A 20477-nucleotide genomic window follows, 5' to 3' on the forward strand; every position below is an offset into this window, starting at 1 on the left:
CCACACTGCAGGCAGATTCTTTAAGCTCTCCATCTTCAAGCTTCTCACAGTCAAATGAGAAGTAAGCAAATGCTGCAATTGCAATACTACCTTACAACAGAAATACATACAAAGTGGTTTTCAGGCACAAAAAGAGCAATGGATATCAAAACTAATACAGATTTTTTTTTTTTTCAACACTATGCGCCAGCATTGTACGTAGTTTCCAGGCACCTTTTTTTTATCAGATTAGCGGGAGAGGTGAAGTCACTTTCCCAATGCCATTCAGAGAAATAGCGGTGAAGCTAAGATTATAACTCAAATCTAATTTCTGAACCCGTAATTCTAACACTGTACTAGGGAGGGTGTTGGAATAGAAGGGACTCAGGAAAACTTTTCCAGAGATACTGGGATTTAAGGCCTATAAATGCGTGTCTCAGTGCCCAGCCGGTGCTCAGCTCCCAACAAGCCCCTCCCCCCAAGTTGACAGACTCCGCACACACGGAACCCCAACACAACGCCAAAACGCCGGAGCATGGGTCGAGATCTAGGCGTGAGCCACGGCCTGTATCTTCCTGGTAGCTTCCTCTGTCCCAAACCTACCCTCGCCATCCTTTCTCTGAGAAGCCTTGAACACATGCACGGAGAAGGTAGGCCAATTAGCCCCTTCCCATCCCAGGCCCCAAACCCCGGGCTCACCACTTCTTTTTCTACATCCAGCGCGGCGTACGGCCCTAAATTCTAGTCACGTGTCCCAACAAGTACCCTATGTCTTTCTTCCTACTGGATTTCCAAACCAGCCTCCTCAGGTTCCATTACTACTCTCAGTTTCCCAGTGTTCTTTATTTCGTTTCCAGTCTTAAGGCAATCGCGATGACCCCGTCCCCTGCCTCTAAGTCCGCAAAAGACCCCAAACAAAAATTCCCTGATTCATACAGAAGAGGGTTATGACCTTATCTCCTGGATACTGTCGGCGGAAATGAGGAAGGGGAAGAAATACAAAGAAGCTCCCTCTTCAAGTGCTCGCGGAACCGCCTCTTCCGTGACTGGGGCTCCAAGCTGCCACCCGGTCGGGGTGGATAGCTGCTCCCTTGGGCTTCGAGAGGGATTTCAGCTCTCTTGAAGCGTACGGACTGCTGGAGGACAGCTGTAGAAAAGTGCTCAGGGATGGCAACTAGCCGGAGACACTTGCGTGACCGAGTTATAGGCGCGGGAATTGCGCGTGTTTCCCTTGCCTCCCCCTCCGAGTTCCGGAATGGTTCGCTCCAGGAGCGCGCGAGGCTTGAAGAGCCAGACCTGGCGCGCCCAAATCAGGCAGCTAGCTTCGCGTTAGCACAGCTCCATGGATTCCCAGCGGGCGAAGGCCCGCGCCTTGGAAGCCGAGATCACTGCCTTGAGGCTGGCATGCATAGAGACACAGGCGCCCGGGGACGACGACTCTCAGATTCGGTACGTGGCATTCCTCAGACCTGGTGAGGTGGGTGAGGCCCCGGACCTCCCCACAAACTTTTCCCGAGCACTTGACGTGGGCTGGAACTATCTGTAACAACAGGGGTGAAAGTGATAAGCCCACGCATGGACCCCGTTGTAAACATATTACCATATATTAATTGATTAAATCGCAGTCATTTCATTTCAAAGTATTCTCTTTCTCTTACTAGTAACACTCAGGGTGAAAGTCTTCGTTGTCTCCTTAGAAATCTTCCCTTTACTGATGATGAGCAGTATCTAGTTGTTGTTCAGCCCCTCAGTCGTGTCCGACTCTTTACAGCACGCCAGGCTTTCCTGTCCTGCATCAACTCCTGGAGTTGGTTCATACTCATGTCCACTGAGTCAGTGATGCCATCCAACCATCTTCGTCCTCTGTCGTCCCCTTCTTCTCCTGCCTTCAGTCTTTGCCAGCATCACGGTCTTTTCTAATGAGTCAGGTTTCTCATCAGGTGGCCAAAGTGTTGGAGCTTCGGCCTCAGCATCAGTCCCTTCCAATGAATATTCAGGGTTGATTTCCTTTAAGATTGACTGGTTTGATCTTGCAGTCCAAGGGAGTCTCAAGAGTCTTCTCCAGCACCACAATTCAAAGACATCAGTTCTTCAGCGCTCAGCCTTTTTTATTGTCCAGCTCTCACATCCACACATGACTAGTGGAAAAACCATAGCTTTGACTATATGGATGTTTGTAAGCAAAGTGATGTCTCTGCCTTTTAATATGCTGTCTAGGTTTGTCATAGCTTTTCTTCCAAGGAGCAAGTGTCTTTTAATTCCATGGCTACAGTCACTGTGCACAGTGATTTTGGAGCCCAAGAAAATAAAGTCTGTCACAGTTTCCACTGTTTCCCCATCTATTTGCCATGAAGTGATGGGACCGGATGCCAGGATCTTCATTTTCTGAATATTGAGTTTTAAGCCAGCTTTTTCACTCTTCTCTTTCACCTTCATCAAGAGGCTCTTCAGTTCCTCTTCACTTTCTGCTTTAAGGGTGGTGCCCTCTACATATCTGAGGTTATTGATATTTCTCCTGGCATTCTTGATCCCAGCTTGTGCTTCATTCCACCTGGCATTTCACATGATATACTCTGCATATAAGTTAAATAAGCAGGGTGACAATATACAGCCTTAACATACTCCTTTCCCAATTTTGAAAATTGTTACTTTCAAACAATAATCTGTTGTTCGGTGTCTTGTTTTAACTATTGCTTCTTGACCTGTACAGGTTTCTCAGGAGGCAAGTAAGGTGGTCTAGTGTTCCCATCTCTTGTGAACCACACAGTCAAAGGCTTTAGTGTAGCCAATCAAGCAGAAATAGATAGTTTTCCAGAATAAATAGTTTTTCTTGAATTTTCTTGCTTTGTGTATGATCCAATAGATGTTGGCAGTTTGATCTCTGATTCCTCTGCCTTTTCTAAATCCAGCTTGAACATTTGGAAGTTCTCGGTTCACTTACTGTTGAAGCCTGGCTTGGAGAATTTTGAGCATTTCCTGGTCAGTGTGTGAAATGAGTGCAATTGTGTGGTAGTTTGAACATTCTTTGAATTGCCCTTCTTTGGAATTGGAATGAAAACTGACCTTTTCCTGTCCTGTGGGCTCTGCTGATTTTTCCATATTTGCTGACACATTGAGTTCAGCACTTTCACAGCATCATCTTTTAGGATTTGAAATAGCTCAACTGGAATTCCATCACCTCCACTAGCTTTGTTCGTAGTGATGCTTCCTAAGGCTGACTTGACTTCACACTCCAAGATATATGGCTCTGGGTGACTGATCACACCTTTGTGGTTATCTGGGTCATGAAGATTTTTTTTGCATAGTTGAAGATTTTTTTTTGCATAGTTCTGTGTATTCTTGTCACCTTTTCTTAATATCTTCTGCTTCTGTTAGGTCTATGCCATTTCTGACCTTTATTGAGCCCATCTTTGTATGAAATGTTCCCTTGGTATCTCTAATTTTCTTGAAGAGATCTCTAGTCTTTCCCATTCTATTGTTTTCCTCTATTTCTTTGCATTGATCACTGAGGAAGGCTTTCTTATCTCTCCTTGCTATTCTTTGGAATTCTGCATTCATATGGACATATCTTTGCTTTTCTCCTTTGCCTTTAGCTTCTCTTCTTTTCTCAGCTATTTATAAGGCCTCCTCAGAAAACCATTTTGCCTTTTTACATTTCTTTTTCTTGGGAATGATTTTGATCATCACCTCTTGTACAGTATTATAAACCTCCATCTATAGTTTTTTAGGCACTCTGTCTGTTAGATCTAATCCCTTGAATCTATTTGTCCCTTCCACTGTGTAATCATAAGGGATTTGATTTAGGTAATACTTGAATGGCCTAGGGGTTTTCTCTACTTTTCAATGTAAGTCTGGATTTTGCAATAAGGAGTTCCTGATCTGAGCCTCAGTCAGCTCCCCGGTCTTGTTTTTGCTGACTGTATAGAGCTTCTTCATCTTTGGCTGCAAAGAATATCATCAATCTGATTTCAGTATTGACTATCTGGTGATGTCCATGTGTAGAGTCTTCTCTTGTGTCATTGAAAGAGGGTGTTTGCTATGACCAGTGTGTTCTCTTGGCAAAACTGTGTTAGCCTGTGCCCTGCTTCATTTTGTTCTCCAAGGCCAAACTTGCCTGTTATTCCAGGTATCTCGTGACTTCCTCCTTTTGCATTCCAATTCCCTATGATGAAAAGGACATCTTTTTATGGTGTTAGTTCTAGAAGGTCTTGCAGGTCTTCACAGAACTGTTAACTTCAGCTTCTTCAGCGTTAGTGATTCGGGCATAGACTTGGATTACTGTGATACTGAATGCTTTGCCTTGGAAATGAACAGAGATCATTCTGTCATTTTTGAGATTGCACCTGGGTACTGCATTTCACTCTTGTGTTGACTATGAGGGCTACTCTATTTCTTCCAAGGTATTCTTACCCCACAGTAGTAGATATAGTGGTCATCTGAATTGAATTCAATCATTGCTGTCCATTTAGTTCACTGATTCCTAAATTGTTGATGTTTTCTCTTGCCACCTCCTCCTGTTTGACCACTTCCAATTTACCTTGATTCATGAACCTAACATTCCAGTTTCCTATGCGATATTGTTCTTTACAGCATTGAACCTTACTTCCACCACCAAACCCATCCACAACTGACCATTGTTTCAGATTTGGCGCAGCCTTTTTATTTCTTCTGGAGCTATTTCTCTGTTCTTCTCTAGTAGTGTATTGGGCACCTCTTGACCTGGGGAGTTCATCTTTCAGTGTTATATCTCTTTGCCTTTTCATACTGTTTGTGGGATTTTCAAGGCAAGAATACTGAAGTGGTCTGCCATTCCCTTCTCCAGTGGACCATGTTTTGTCAGAACTCTCCACCATGACTTGTCCATCTTGGGTGGCCCTACATAGCATGGCTCATAGTTTCACTGAGTTAGACAAGGTTGTGATCTATGTGATCAGTTTGGTTAGTCTTCTGTGATTTTGGTTGTTTTTCTCTTTATGACTTACTTCACTCTGTATAACAGGTTCTAGGTTTATCCGCCTCACAAGAACTGACTCAAATTTTTCCCTTTATACTTGAGTAATGTTTCGTTGTATATATGTATCATGTCTTCTTTATCCATTCATCTATTGATGGACATCTAGGTTGCTTCCATGTCCTAGCTATTGTAAACAGTGCTGCTCTGAACATTGGGATGCATGTGTCTTTTTCAGTATGGTTTTCTCAGTATATATCCAGTAGGGAGATTGCTGGGTCATGATGGTTTCATTCCTAGTTTTTAAGGAATCTCCATGTGTCTAGTCAAGGCTATGGTTTTTCCAGTGGTCATGTATAGATGTGAGTGTTGGACTGTGAAGAAGGCTGAGTGCTGAAGAATTGATGCTTTTGAACTGTGGTGTTGGAGAAGACTCTTGAGAGTCCCTTAGACTGCAAGGAGATCAGCCCTGGGATTTCTTTGGAAGAAATGATGCTGAAGCTGAAACTCCAGTACTTTGGCCACCTCCTGCGAAGAGTTGACTCATTGGAAAAGACTTTGATGCTGTGAGGGGTTGGGGGTAGGAGAAGAAGGGGACGACCGAGGATGAGATGCCTGGATGGCATCACTGATTCGATGGATGTGAGTCTGAGTGAACTCCGGGAGATGGTGATGGACAGGGAGACCTGGCGTGCTGCGATTCATGGGGTCGCAAAGAGTCGGACACAACTGAGCGACTGAACTGAACTGAACTGAACTGATACTGTTCTCCATAGTGGCTGTGTTGGATTACATTCCTACCAACTGTGTAAGAGGGTTCCCTTTACTCCACACTCTCTCTTGCATTTATTACTTGTAGATTTTTTGATGATGGCCATTCTGACTGATGTGAGGTAATACCTCCCTGTAGTTTTGATTTGCAGTTCTCTAATAATTAGTGATGTTGAACATCTTTTCATGTGTTTATTGGCCATCTGTATGTCTTCTTTGAAAAAGTTTGTTTAGGTCTTCTGCCCGTTTTTTGATTGGGTTGTTTGTTTTTCTGATATTGAGCTATATGAGCTGCTTATATGCTTTTTGGAGATTAATCCTTTGTCAGTTGTTTCTTGTTTGCAATTATTTTCTCATATTCTGAAGATTGTCTTGTAATCTTGTTTGTTGTTTCCTTTGCTGTGCAAAAGCTTTTAATTAGATCCCATTTGTTTATTTTTGGTTTTATTTACATTATTCTAGGAGGTGAGTCAAAGAGGATCTTCCTGTGATTTATGTCAAAGAGTATATTACCTATGTTTTCCTCTATAAGCTTATAATTCCTAGCCTCACATTTAATTCTTTAATCCATTTTGAGTTTGTCTTTGTGTATGGTGTTAAGAAGTGTTGTAGTTTCATTCTTCCACATGTAGCTGTCCAGTTTTCCTGGCACAAGTTATTGAAGAGGTTGTCTTTTCTCCATTGTATATTCTTGCCTCCTTTGTCAGAGATAAGGTGCCCATAGGTGCTTGGGTTTATCTCTGGACTTTCTGTCTTGTTCCATTGGTCTCTCCTTCTATTTTTGTGCCAGTACTAGACTGTCTTGATGAATGTTGCTTTGTAGTATAATCTGAAGTCAGCAGGATTGATTACTGCAGCTCCATTTTACTTTCTGAAGATTGCTTTGGCTATTTGAGGCTTTTTGTGTTTCCATACAAATTGTGGAATTTTTTGTTCTAGTTTTGTGAAAAATAATTTTGTATTCTAGTTCTGTTGATAGTTTGATGGGGATTGCATTGAATCTATAGACCACATTGGGTAGTATAGTCATTTTCACAATATTCATTCTTCCAGTCCAAGAATATGGTGTATCTCTCCCTCTATTTGTGTTGTCTTTGATTTCTTTCATCAGTATTTTATAATTTTCTGCATACTGATCTCTTGTCTGTTTAGGAAGACTTATTTCTAGGTATTTTGTACTTTTTGTTGCAGTGGTGAATGGGATTGTTTCCTTAATTTGTCTTTCTAATTTTTCATTGTTAGTTTATAGGGATGCTAGGAATTTCTGTGTGTATTAATTTTATATTCTGTGCTTTTACTAGTAGCTCTAGTAATTCCAGTTGAGCTATTTAAAATTCTGAAAGACGATGCTGTGAAACTGCTGCACTCAAGACAGGAGAAGGTCAGTTTCCATTCCAATCCCAAAGAAGGGCAATTCAAAGAATGTTCAGACTACTGCACAGTTGCATTCATTTCACATGCTAGCAAGGTAATACTCAAAATCCTTCAAGCTAGGCTTCCATTGTACACAAACCGAGAATGTCCAGATGTTCAAGCTGGATTTAGAAAAGACAGAGGAGCCAGAAATCAAATTGCCAACATTCACTGGATCATAGAGAAAGCAAGAGAATTCTAGAAAAACATCTATTTCTGCTTCATTGACTACACTAAATCCTTTTACTGTGTAGATCACAACAAACTAGAAAATTCTTAAAGAGGTGGGAATAACTGACCACCTTACATGCCTCCTGAGAGAAGCCTATACGTAGGTCAGGAAGCAATAGTTAGAATGGGATATGGAACAACAGACTGGTTCAAACTTGGGAAAGGAATCTGTCAAGACTCTGTACTGTCACCCTGCTTATTTAATTTCTATGCAGACTACATCATGCAAAATGTAGTCTGGATGAAGCAGAAGCTGGAATCAAGATTGCTGGGAGAAATATCAATAAACTCAGATGTGCAGATGGTAGCACCCTTAAAGAAAAAGAGGAACTACGGAGCCTCTTTGTGAAAGTGAAAGAGGAGAGTGAAAAAGCTGGCATAAAACTCAACATTTAAAAAACAAATAGATAGGATGGGAATAATATTGATATTTTTCCCAATTGATGGGAAAAGAGTGGAAACAGTGACAGACTTTATTTTCTTGGGCTCCACAATCACTGTGGATGGTGCTTTAGTTCAGTTCTGTCGCTCAGTCGTGTCCGACTCTTTGCAACCCCATGAACTGCAGCACGCCAGGCCTCCCTGTCCATCACCATCTCCCGGAGTTCATTCAGACTCACGTCCATCGAGTCTTTCTGGCATCATGATGCCATCCAGCCATCTCATCCTCTGTCGTCCCCTTCTCCTCCTGCCCCCAATCCCTCCCAGCATCAGAGTCTTTTCCAATGAGTCAACTCTTCCCATGAGGTGGCCAAACTACTGGAGCTTCAGCTTTAGCATCATTCCTTCCAAAGAAATCCCAGCGTTGATCTCCTTCAGAATGGACTGGTTGGATATCCATGCAGTCCAAGGGACTCTCAAGAGTCTTCTCCAACACCACAGTTCAAAAGCATCAATTCTTCGGCGCTCAGCCTTCTTCACAATCCAACTCTCACATCCATACATGACCACCGGAAAAACCATAGCCTTGACTAGATGGACCTTAGTCGGCAAAGTAATGTCTCTGCTTTTGAATATACTGTCTAGGTTGGTCACAACTTTTCTTCCAAGGAGTAAGCGTCTTTTAATTTCATGGCTGCAGTCACCATCTGCAGTGATTTTGGAGCCCCAAAAAATAAAGTCTGACACTGTTTCCACTGTTTCCCATCTCTTTCCCATGAAGTGATGGGACCGGATGCCATGATCTTCGTTTTCTGAATGTTGAGCTTTAAGCCAACTTTTTCACTCTCCTCTTTCGCTTTCATCAAGAGGCTTTTTAGCTCCTCTTCACTTTCTGCCATAAGGGTGGTGTCATCTGCATATCTGAGGTTATTGATATTTCTCCCGGCAGTCTTAATTCCAGCTTATGTTTCTTCCCGTTCAGCGTTTCTCATGATGTACTCTGCATATAAGTTAAATAAGCAGGGTGACAATATACAGCCTTGATGTACTCCTTTTCCTCTTTGGAACCAGTCTGTTGTTCCATGTCCAGTTCTAACTGTTGCTTCCTGACCTGCATACAGATTTCTCAAGAGGCAGGTCAGGTGGTCTGGTATTCCCATCTCTTTCAGAATTTTCCACAGTTTCTTGTGATCCACACAGTCAAAGGCTTTGGCATAGTCAATAAAGCAGAAATAGATGTTTTTCTGGAACTCTTTTGCTTTTTCCATGATCCAGTGGATGTTGGCAATTTGATCTCTGGTTCCTCTGCCTTTTCTAAAACCAGCTTGAACAGCTGGAAGTTCACGGTTCACGTATTTCTGAAGCCTGGCTTGGAGAATTTTGAGCATGACTTTACTAGCATGTGAGGTGAGTGCAATTGTGCAGCAGTTTGAGCATTCTTTGGCATTGCCTTTCTTTGGGATTGGAATGAAAACTGACCGTTTCCAGTCCTGTGGCCACTGCTGAGTTTTCCAAATTTGCTGGCATATTGAATGCAGCACTTTCACAGCATCATCTTTCAGGATTTGAAACAGCTCAACTGGAATTCCATCACCTCCACTAGCTTTGTTTGTAGTGATGCTTTCTAAGGCCCACTTGACTTCACATTCCAAGATGTCTGGCTCTAGATTAGTGATCACATCATCATGATTATCTGGGTCGTGAAGATCTTTTTTGTACAGTTCTTCTGTGTATTCGTGCCACCTCTTCTTAATATTTTCTGCTTCTGTTAGGTCCATACCATTTCTGTCCTTTATTGAGCTCATCTTTGCATGAAATGTTCTCTTGGTATCTCTGATTTTCTTGAAGAGATCTCTAGTCTTTCCCATTCTGTTGTTTTCCTCTATTTCTTTGCATTGATCACTGAAGAAGGCTTTCTTATTTCTTCTTGCTATTCTTTGGAACTCTGCATTCAGATGCTTATATCTTTCCTTTTCCCCTTTCCTTTTTGCTTCTCTTTTCATAGCTATTTGTAAGGCCTCCCCAGACAGCCATTTTGCTTTTTTGCATTTCTTTTCCATGGGGATGGTCTTGATCCCTGTCTCCTGTACAATGTCACGAACCTCATTCCATAGTTCATCAGGCACTCTATCTATCAGATCTAGGCCCTTAAATCTATTTCTCACTTCCACTGTATAATCATAAGGGATTTGATTTAGGTCATACCTGAGTGGTCTAGCGGTTTTCCCTACTTTCTTCAATTTGAGTCTGAATTTGGTAATGAGGAGTTCATGATCTGAGCCACAGTCAGCTTCTGGTCTTGTTTTTGTTGACTGTATAAAGCTTCTCCATCTTTGGCTGCAAAGAATATAATCAGTCTGATTTCGGTGTTGACCATCTGGTGATGTCCACGTGTAGATGCTTAGCTATGATATTAAAAGACACTTGCAAAAAAAAAAAAAAAGATAGAAAAGATACTTGCTCCTTGGAAGAAAAGATATGAGAGACCTAGACAGCATATTAAAAAGCAGAGACAGCTGTTTGCCTACAAAGGTTTGCACAGTCAAGGCTGTGATTTTTCCAGCAGTCATATATGGATGTGAGCATTGATCGTAAAGAAGACTGAGCACTGAAGAATCGATGTCTTCAAACTGTAGTGCTAGAGAAGGAAGACTCTTGAGAGTCCCTAGGATTGCAAGATCAAACCAGTCAATACTAAAGGAAATCAACTCTGAATATTCATTGGAAGGACTGATGCTGAAGCTTCAATACTTTGGCCACCTGATGTAAAGAACCAACTCATTGGAAAAGACCCTGATGCTGGGAAAGATTGAGGGCAGGAGGAGAAGGTGGTGACAGGATGAGCTGGTTAGAAGGCATCATCAATTCAATGAACATGAGTTTGAGCAAACTCCAGGAGATGGTGAAGGACAGGGAAACCTGGTGTGCTGCAGTTCGTGGGGTCTCAGAGTTGGACATGACTGAGCAACTGAGCAGCAACTAGTAATTTTCTGGTGGCATCCTTAGAGTTCTCTATGTATAGTGTCATATCATCTGCAAACAGTGAAAGTTTTACTTCTTCTTTTCCAATCTAGACTCCTTTAATTTCTTTTTCTTTCCTGATTGCTGTGACTAGGACTTCCAAAACTATGTTGAATAATATTGGCAAGAGTGGGCATCTCTGTTCCTGATCTTAGAGGAAATACTTTCAGGTTTTCACCTTTCAGAAAAATGTTCGTTGTGGGTTTGATGTGTATGGCCTTTATGATGTTGAGGTATGTCCTTCTGTGCCTATTATCTGTAGAATTTTTATCATAAATGGGTGTTTAATTTTTTCAAAACTGTCTCTGCATCTGTTGATGTAATCATATGGTTTTTATCTTGCAGTTTCTTAATATGGTGTATCACATTGATTGATTTATTGTATATATTGATGAATTCTTGCATGCTCAGGATAAGGCCCTCTTGATCATGATATATAATCTTTAAATGTCTTGTTGGATTCTGTTCACTAGACTTTTCTCGAGGATTTTTGCATCTATGTTCATCAGTGATATTGGGCTATAATTTTCTTGTGGTGTCTTTGTCTGGTTTTGGTATTAGGGTGATGGTAATGGCACCCCACTCCAGCACTCTTGCCTGGAAAATCCCATGGACAGAGGAGCCTGGGGGCCGCAGTCCATGGGGTCGCTAAGAGTTGGATACGACTGAGTGACTTCACTTTCACTTTTCACTTTCATGCATTGGAGAAGGAAATGGTAACCCACTCCAGTGTTCTTGGCTGGAGAATCCCAGGGACGGGGGAGCCTCGTGGGCTGCCGTCTCTGAGATCGCAGAGTCAGACACGACTGAAGCGACTTAGCAGCAGCAGCAGCAGCCTTGTAGAATGGTTTGGGAATTTTCCTTCCTCTGCAATTTTCTAGAGGGTTTAAACAGGATATATGTTAGCTGTTCACTTTTGGTAGAATTAGGTGAGCTTTTTGAATTCATGTCACTCATCAAATATCAACATTTTTCACCATTATTTCTTCAAGTGGTCTCTCTTCCCCTTTTCCTCTTGCTTTTCCTACTGGTACTTCCATGATGCATACATTGGTCCTTATGGTTGTGTCCCCGCTAGTCCCTTGGGCTGTGTTCGCTTTTCTTCATTGTTTTACTTCCTGTTCCTCAATCTCTGTATCCATTGTCCTCTCTTCAAGTTCACTGATTCATGCTTCTCTACTCTTAAATCTGCATTTGAGTTCCTCTAGTGAATTTTTCATTTTGTTTATTATACTTTTCAGCTCCTGAAATTCTTTTGGTTTCTTTTTACACATCGTTTTCTTAACTTTCTCCAGATCTTCCTCTATTTCTTTGAGTACCTTTAAGACTTCTATTTTAAAGTCTTTGTCTGGTATATCTGCCAATAAGTCTTTTAGGGACAGGTTCATTTGAATATTTTTTTCCTTTGAGTGTGCCATCCTTTTTTTTTTTTTGGTATGCTTTGTGATATTTTATTGAACACTGGACATTTTAATTTAAACTGTAGTATCTCTGGAAATCAGATTCTCCCCCCCTTCCCCAATATTTGTACTTTTTTGTTATTGTTCTAACTTTTTTTTGTTTTTTGTGCCTTATACTGTATTGAGCCATATCATTTCAAAACATAGAATGCCTCACAAATTTGTATGTCATCCTTGTGCAGGGGGATTACTAGTCTTCTCTGTTTTGTTCCAATTTTAGCATTTGTGCCACCGAAGTGAGCACTAATTACGTCTTTTCTGAGCTTTTCCTTCAGTATGTACATCATTTTATAATTTTTCCCATATATTTAGTTGGATTTTTGCATGTCCTAGTCTTTAATGTCTGAATCCTAAAAAGGTAAGATAATGAAGATGGGAAACAAAAAGCAGCAGCTCTTTTAATATCCTTAAAGTTATCTCAGTCAGAGGGTAGGGGCTTGAAACAATAACTCGCCACCTCTTTGTCTGCATCTCTGTGATCAGAAGCAGCAATCAGCAATTGGAGCACATGTACCCAATATTGGGGGACAGTCCTTTTTGCCCACCGTTGCTCCCCTAAGCTGTATGCAAACTGCTCCCAGAATATGTGCACAGCACCCTGCCATGTTTTTTGAGTAGGCATAGCTACTTACTGTACTAAGAGCTGAAATTGCCCCAAATTTACTGCATTTACATTTAAGCATTTTCTGTGAAGTTGCAAGCATTCAGCAGTCTCCTGAGTTAGATTCTGCCTTGCAATTGCTGCCTAACTGGGGAGTAGATTCCTGGTTCTTCCTACTTTGCCATCTTCATAGAATCCTAGATCATTGACTTTTAAACTGAAGTCTTTGGGTAGATTTGGTTTGAAAGAAAAAAAGCTTCTTGTGAACACCTAGTTTTGGGCAAAAAATATATGCTACTAAGGCAAATATTGGAGAAGGCAGTGGCACCCCACTCCAGTACTCTTGCCTAGAAAATCCCATGGATGGAGGAGCCTGGTGGGCTGCAGTCCATGGGGTCGCTAGGAGTCGGACACAGCTGAGCAACTTCATTTTCACTTTCATGCATTGGAGAAGGAGATGGCAACCCACTCTAGTGTTCTTTCCTGGAGAATCCCAGGGATGGGGGAGCCTGGTGGGCTGCCCTCTCTGGGGTGGCACAGAGTAGGACACGACTGAAGCAACTTAGCAGCAGCAGCAGCAGCAGCAAGGCAAATATGCGAATAATAAATTACAAAACCGTAAAGCCTATAACCCCAGTTCATTCAAAATAACATCATTAATTGCAACGGACCAATGATATTTTGTTCAAAACAAATTACTATTATGAATGAGTCTTTTTTCAGTTCAGTTGCTCACTTGTATCTGACGCTTTGCAACCCCATGGACTGCAGCACGCTAGGCTTCCCTGTACATCACGCTAGGCTTCCCTGTACATCACCAACTGCCAGACCTGCTCAGACTCAATGTTCTGGATGGTGATTGGATGGTGATGCCATCCAATCATCTCATCCTCTGTCGTCCCCTTCTCCTCCTGCCTTAAGTCTTTCCCAATATGAGGGTCTTTTCCAAGGAGTCAGTTCTTCACATCAAGTGGCCAAAGTATTGGAGTTTCAGCTTTCTCCTTTTGCCACCTCTCCCACCTGCCTGCTCCTGTGTCCTTCTCACCAAACTGTCTCTGCCTCTCCCCAGAGATTCCAGTTGGGCTAGAGGCTGAGCCCCTTTGGGAACAATGTTTAAGGGAATGTGGGCACAATGCAAAGTGTCTTTAAAAGCGTGTTGTGATGTACACATTTTGTAATTACCTCTTTTGTTGTTGATGTAACAACCATTTGTAAAAAAACATTCCAGATAATTCTGTAGTTCTGAAGCAGCAGTCTTATCCCGTTCTCACTTTTGGAAGGTAACGTTTTGGCTTAATGCATATTGCCTTCTCCGGAGAGAAAGGGAAAAAGTTTGGGCCTGCCTTACTGAGAGCCTAGCAGCCCAGAGAAAGGCTCCATTTGGGGAAACCTCATTGCTCTGTAAAAAGTACCTGCCAAACCAGAAAGATGATTCCGGGAGGAGTTAGCCACCCCCCAAAAAAAGAAAAAGTGCTGTTTAGGTTTTCAGCTTTATGGTATCTTTGGACAACATTTTTTTTTTTTTTTTAATATCAGAAGTGACCAAACAATTAAGATGGTGAAACCTCTGAGACCAAATCTTTGTCCCAGCTCTACCCTGTTCCCAACTGCTCACAGAATGGATCATGTGCCCCTTATGTTGAAGTGACCACTTATTTGCTGTCCTGCCTACTTGGAAGAAAGGAAAGAAAATTATGTTTTGCCACTGATTTAGCCATATGAAATTCATCTTATCACCCTTTTCTTGGTCTGAAGCTGCTGTCTCTAAAAGTGCCATCTCATTGTGCTTTATATCGGTTAGTGCTGGAGAAATCTTGAAAAGCTTATGTACAAAACTTTTAAAATTTTATATTATTTTGGAACTTTGCTTCTTTGGAGTTGAGGCACACTGGTCACCCCTCTGCCTATGAGAGCTCTGTACAGTCTGTGGGCTAGCAGTGTGCTGATCTTTTATAGTTTCTTTCCCTACCCAATCCCCCTTTTTTGATGAGGTTTCAGTGAGGTCTGTTAGGTGTGCATCCTGCAGCTTAATTGGCTTAAAATGTTCTCTCCTTTGGTGTGGTCTCTTTGGGGACCAACTGGGAGAAAAAAAAGCAATAGTGTAACTGTTTTGATACTGAAAATTGATAAATGTCTTTTTGAAATAAAGAACCAGTCCATCCATCAGCTTCACCATCAGTCCTTCCACTGAATATTGAGCACTGATTTCCTTGGACTCACTGGTTGGATCTCCTTGCAGTCCAAGGGACTTACAAGATTTTTCTCCCCACCACAGTGCAAGAGCATCAGTTCCTCAGAGCTCAGCTTTCTTATAGTCCAACTCTCACATCCATACATGACTACTGGAAAAACCATAGCTTTGACTGGACAGACCTTTGTTGGCAAAGTAATGTCTCTGCTTTTTAATATGCTGTCTAGGTTGGTCATAGTTTTTGTTCCAAGGAGTAAGCGTCTTTTATTTCATGGCTGTGGTTAACCATCTGCAGTGATTTTGGAGCCCCCCAAAATTAAAATCTCTCACTGTTTCCATTGTTTCCCCATCAGTTTGCCATGGAATGATGAGACCGGATACCATGATCTTAGTTTTTTGAATGTTGAGTTTTAAGCCAGCTTTTTCACTCTTCTCTTTCACTTTCATCAAGACGTTCTTTAGTTGTTCTTTGCTTTCTGCCATAAGGGTGGTGTCATCTGTGTATCTGAGGTTATTGATATTTCTCCCAGCAATATTGATTCCTGCTTGTGCTTCATCGAACCTGGCATTTTGCATGATGTACTCTGCATTAAGTTAAATAAGCAGGGTGACACTACACAGCCTTGATGTACTCAATTCCCAATTTTGAAACAGTCTGTTGTTCCATGTCATGTTCTAACTGTTCCTTCTTGACCTGCACCGATTTCTCAGGAGGCAGGTAAGGTGGTCTGATATTCCCCATCTCTTAAAGGATTTTCCAAAGTTTGTTGTGATCTGCACAAAGGCTTTGGTGTAATCCATAAGGCCATAGTAGATGTTTTTCTGTAACTCACTTGCTTTTTCAGTGATCCAGCAGATGTTGGCACTTTGATCTCTGGTTCCTCTGCCTTTTCTAAATCCAGCTTGAACATTTGGAAGTTCATGGTTCACATACTATTGATACCTGGCTTGGAGAATTTTGAGCCATTACTCTGCTAGCACGTGAGATGAATGCAATTGTGCGGTAGTTTGAGCATTCTTTGGCATTGGGATTGGAATGAAAACTCACCTTTTGCAATCCTGTGGCCACTGCTGAATTTCCAAATTTGCTGGCATATTCAGAGCAGCACTTTCACAGCATCACCTTTTAGGATTTGAAATAGCTCAACAGGAATTCTGTCACCTCCTCTAGCTTTGTTGGTAGTGATGCTTCCTGATGCCCACTTGACTTCTCATTCCAGGATGTCTGGCTCTAGGTGATCACACCATCATGGTTATCTGGGTCATGAAGATCTTTTTTGTGTAGTTCTTCTGTGTATTCTTGCCACCTCTTCTAATATCTTCTGCTTCTGTTAGGTCAGTAAGATTTCTTCCATGAAGATCTTTTTTGTATAGTTCTTCTGTGTATTCTTGCCACCTCTTCTTAATATCTCCTGCTTCTGTTAGCTCCATACCATTTCTGTTAGGTCTTTTATTGTGCCCATCTTTGCATGAAATGTTTCCTTGGTATCTCTAATTTTCTTGAAGAGATCTCTAGTCTTTCCCATTCTATTATTTTCCTCTATTTCTTTGCATTGATCACTGCGGAAGACTTTCTTATCTCTCCTTGCTATTCTTTGGAATTCTGCATTTAGATGGATATATCTTTGCTTTTCTCCTTTGCTTTAGCTTCTCTTTTTTTCTCAGCTATTTATAAGGCCTCCTTAGACAACCATTTTGCCTTTTTGCATTTCTTTTTCTTGGGTATGGAATTGATCACTGCCTCCTGTACAATGTCATGAACCTCCATGCATAGCTCTTCAGGCCTTCCATCTTTCAGATCTAATCCCTTGAATCTGTTTGTCACTTCCACTGTATAATTGTAAGGGATTTTTAGATCATACCTGAATAGTCTAGTGGTTTTCCCTCCTTTCTTCAAGTTAAGTCTGAGTTTTTCAATAAGGAATTCATGATCTGATCCACAGTCAACTCTTGGTCTTGTTTTGCTGACTGTATAGAGCTTCTCCATATTCGGCTACAAAGAATATAATCAATAAGATTTCAGCATTGACCATCTGTTGATGTCCATGTGTAGTCTACTCTTGTGTCTTTGAAAGAGGGTGTTGAGAACCAGTGTGTTCTCTTGGCAAAACTCTGTTAGCCTTTGCCGTGCTTCATTTTCTATTCCAAGGCCAAATTTGCTTGTTACTCCAGATATCCCTTGACTTCCTCCTTTTGCATTCTAGTCCCCTATGATGAAAAGGACATCTTTTTTGGGTGTTCTACAAGGTCTAGAAGGTCTTGTAGATCTTTATAGATCCGTTCAACTTGAGGTTCTTCGGCAGTACTGGTTGGGGCGTAGACTTGGATTACTGTGATTTCCAATGTGATATCTTTTTTTTTTTTCCTGGTATTATATATAATATAAAACTTGCCATTTTAACCCTTTTAAAGTATATAGTTTAGTTCATAGTATTATACAGTCATCCATCTCTAACATGATTTCACTGTCCTGAAGAGAAACTTTGTACCCTTTAACCAATAACTCCCTAGTTTTCCTTTTCTCAGCCGCAGCTTCTTTCTGGAGTTCTGCATGTCTGTCCTTTAATGTGATTACTTAGTTCTTTTTATCAGTTTTCATTCATAGTTTGCTGTGATGTTGTTTAATATTCACTTGGAAGGAACTCATTTATATGCAGATTACCTCTCTTCTTTTTTCATTAGCTTTATCTATTTAATTTTTAGAAACCAAACAATGATAGTAAATACAAAAGAGAGTCATTTCAGTTCGGTCGCTCAGTCATGTCCGACTCTTTGCGACCCCATGGACTGCAGCACGCATAGCCCTCCTTGTCCATCACCAACTCCTGGAGCTTACTCAAACTCATGTCCATTGAGTCGGTGATACCATCCAACCATCTCACCCTCTGTCGTCCCCTTCTCCTCCCACCTTCAATCTTTCCCAACATCAGGGTCTTTTCAAATGAGTCAGTTCTTTGCATCAGGTCGCCAAAGTATTGGAGTTTCAGCTTTAGCATCAGTCCTTCCAGTGAACACTTAGGACTGATTTTCTTCAGGATGGACTGGTTGGATCACCTTGCTGTCAAAGAGACTCTCAAGAGTCTTCTCCTTCACCACAGTTCAAAAGCATCAATTCTTCAGCACTTAGCTTTCTTTGTAGTCCAATTCTCACATCCATACATGACTACTGGAAAAACCATAGCTTTTACTAGACAGACTTTTTTTGTGAAGTAATGTCTCTGCTTTTTAATATGCTATCTAGGTTGGTCATAGCTTCTCTTCCAAGGAGCAAGGGTCTTTTAATTTCATGACTGAGTCACCATCTGCGGTGATTTTTGAGCCCAAGAAAATAAAGTCTCTCACTGTTTCCATTATTCCCATCCTATTATCTTCCACTATTTCTTTGCACTGATCACTGAGGAAGGCTTTCTTATCTCTTCTTGCTTTTTCTTTGGATCTCTGCATTCAAATGGGTATATCTTTCCTTTTCTCCTTTGCCTTTCACTTCTTTTCTTTTTTCAGATATTTGTAAGGCCTCCTCAGACAATCATTTTGCCTTTTTGCATTTTTTTTTTCTTTTGAATGGTCTTGGTCACTGCCTCCTGTACAATGCCATAAACCTCCATCCATAGTTCTTCAGGGTCTCTGTCTATCAGATTAATCTCTTGAGTCTATTTGTCACTTCCACTGTATAATCATAAGGCATTTGATTTAGGGTATATCTGAATGATCTACTGGTTTTCCCTACTTTTTTCAATTTAAGTCTGAATTTTGCAATAGGAGTTCATGATCTGAGCCACAGTCAGCTCCTGGTCTTGTTTTCCTGACTGTATAGAGCTGCTCCATCTTTGGCTGCAAAGAATATAATCAGTCTGATTTTGGTCTGACATATGAAGAGGTGCTCAACATCACTCATTATTATAGAAATGCAAATCAAAACTACAATGACATATTAGTTCAACCCAACATTGGAAAAGACCTTGATGCTGGGAAAGATTGAGGGCAGAAGGAGAAGAGTCTATTAGAGTATGAGATGGTTGGATGACATCACCAGCTCAATGGCCATTAGTTTGAGCAAACTCTGGGAGATAGTGAAGGACAGGGAAACCTATTGTGCTACAGTCCATTGGGTCACAGAGAATTGAACATGAACTGAACGATATCAAGTTCAGTCTGCCTTGCAGAGAGAAGAGAGATGATTGAAAGTCTGATTTACAAGTACTGGCCTGAAAGAGCTGAGATTAATCATCAAACATTCTTCTAGAATGAGAGGATGCATATTTCAAAGAGCAGAGGCAAGATTGTGAAGATTTTCTTCTGACATTGGAGACAAGATGCATTGATAATGAGAGACCCAAGATGTAAAATGAGAATCAGGATAATCATGCCCCAGAAGGCAAGGAAAGTGTGTTGTAAGACAGTGGACGTCAACAGTGTAGAACTGTGGCTGATAAAGGATTACAAAAAATAAAATACAATTTAATGCAATTATTTGCTGAAATTTTACTCTTTTTCAAGGAAAATAGAGCTACATCTGATTACAGTGTTGTTTAGAGATCATGCTGTTACTCTGGAATTTTACCCCCATACTCTTCAATGTCCCAAGAATATCTTTCTTAGTATAAAATACCCTGTGATACTCCACTTGTTTAAGAAGCTAAAGATTTATTATTTCATCATATCTTTTTAAATAGTTTGAAATGTCCTGGGATAGCAGATACTTAGGTTAGAACACTTAAAATATTCCAACCTAAACAGACATTTTAATTCTGCAAAGTATTCCTATTATAATTTATTTTATCAGTTCAGTTCAGTTACTCAGTTGTGGCCGACTCTTTGCGATCCCATGGACTGCAGCACTCCAGGCTTCCCTGTCTATCACCAACTCCTGGAGGTTACTTAAACTCATGTCCATCGAGTCGGTGATGCCATCTAACCATCTCATCCTCTGTTGTCCCTTTCTCCTCCTGCCTTCAATCTTTCCCAGCATTAGGGTGTCTTCCAGTGAGTCAGGTCTTCCCATCAAGTGGCCAAAGTTTGGCATTTCAGCTTCAGCATCAGTCCTTCCAATGAATATTTCCTTTAGGATGGACTGGATGGGTCTCCTTGCAGTCCACGGGACTCTCAAGAGTCTTCTCCAGCACCACAATTCAGTAGCACCAATTCTTTGGCGCTCAGCCTTCTTTATGATCTAACTCTCACATCCATACATGACTGTTGTACAAACCATAGCCTTGACTAGATGGACCTTTGTTGGCAAGGTAATGTCTCTGCTTTTTAATATGCTGTCTAGGTTGGTGATAGTTTTTCTTCCAGGGAGCAAGCATCTTTTAATTTCATGGCTGTAGGCACTGTGCACAGTGATTTTGGAGCCCAAGAAAATAAAGTCTTTCACCATTTTCAATGTTTCCCCATCTCTTTGCCATGAAGTGGTGGGACCAGATGCCATGATCTTAGTTTATTTTATAGCTTAAAAATTTTTTTTTACTTTATTTTATA

General features: G+C 41.1%; 1 protein-coding gene and 1 non-coding gene across 2 annotated transcripts in view; one reads left to right on the plus strand and one right to left on the minus strand.

Moving 5' to 3' along the window:
• The first annotated feature begins 1321 nt into the window (after positions 1-1321).
• Positions 1322-20477, plus strand: part of CENPP (centromere protein P) — a 233351-nt gene continuing 214195 nt past the window's right edge. The window contains exon 1 of the mRNA XM_052644667.1: positions 1322-1428. Coding sequence (XP_052500627.1) covers positions 1322-1428 — 107 coding nt within the window. The remainder of the gene's footprint in view (positions 1429-20477) is intronic.
• LOC128052937 (U6 spliceosomal RNA) lies at positions 12345-12451 on the minus strand. Its single transcript, XR_008199888.1, has one exon. It is a non-coding gene; the product is annotated as a U6 spliceosomal RNA (small nuclear RNA).

This window comes from Budorcas taxicolor, chromosome 8 (genome assembly GCF_023091745.1).
Source record: "Budorcas taxicolor isolate Tak-1 chromosome 8, Takin1.1, whole genome shotgun sequence".
NCBI lineage: Eukaryota > Metazoa > Chordata > Mammalia > Artiodactyla > Bovidae > Budorcas > Budorcas taxicolor.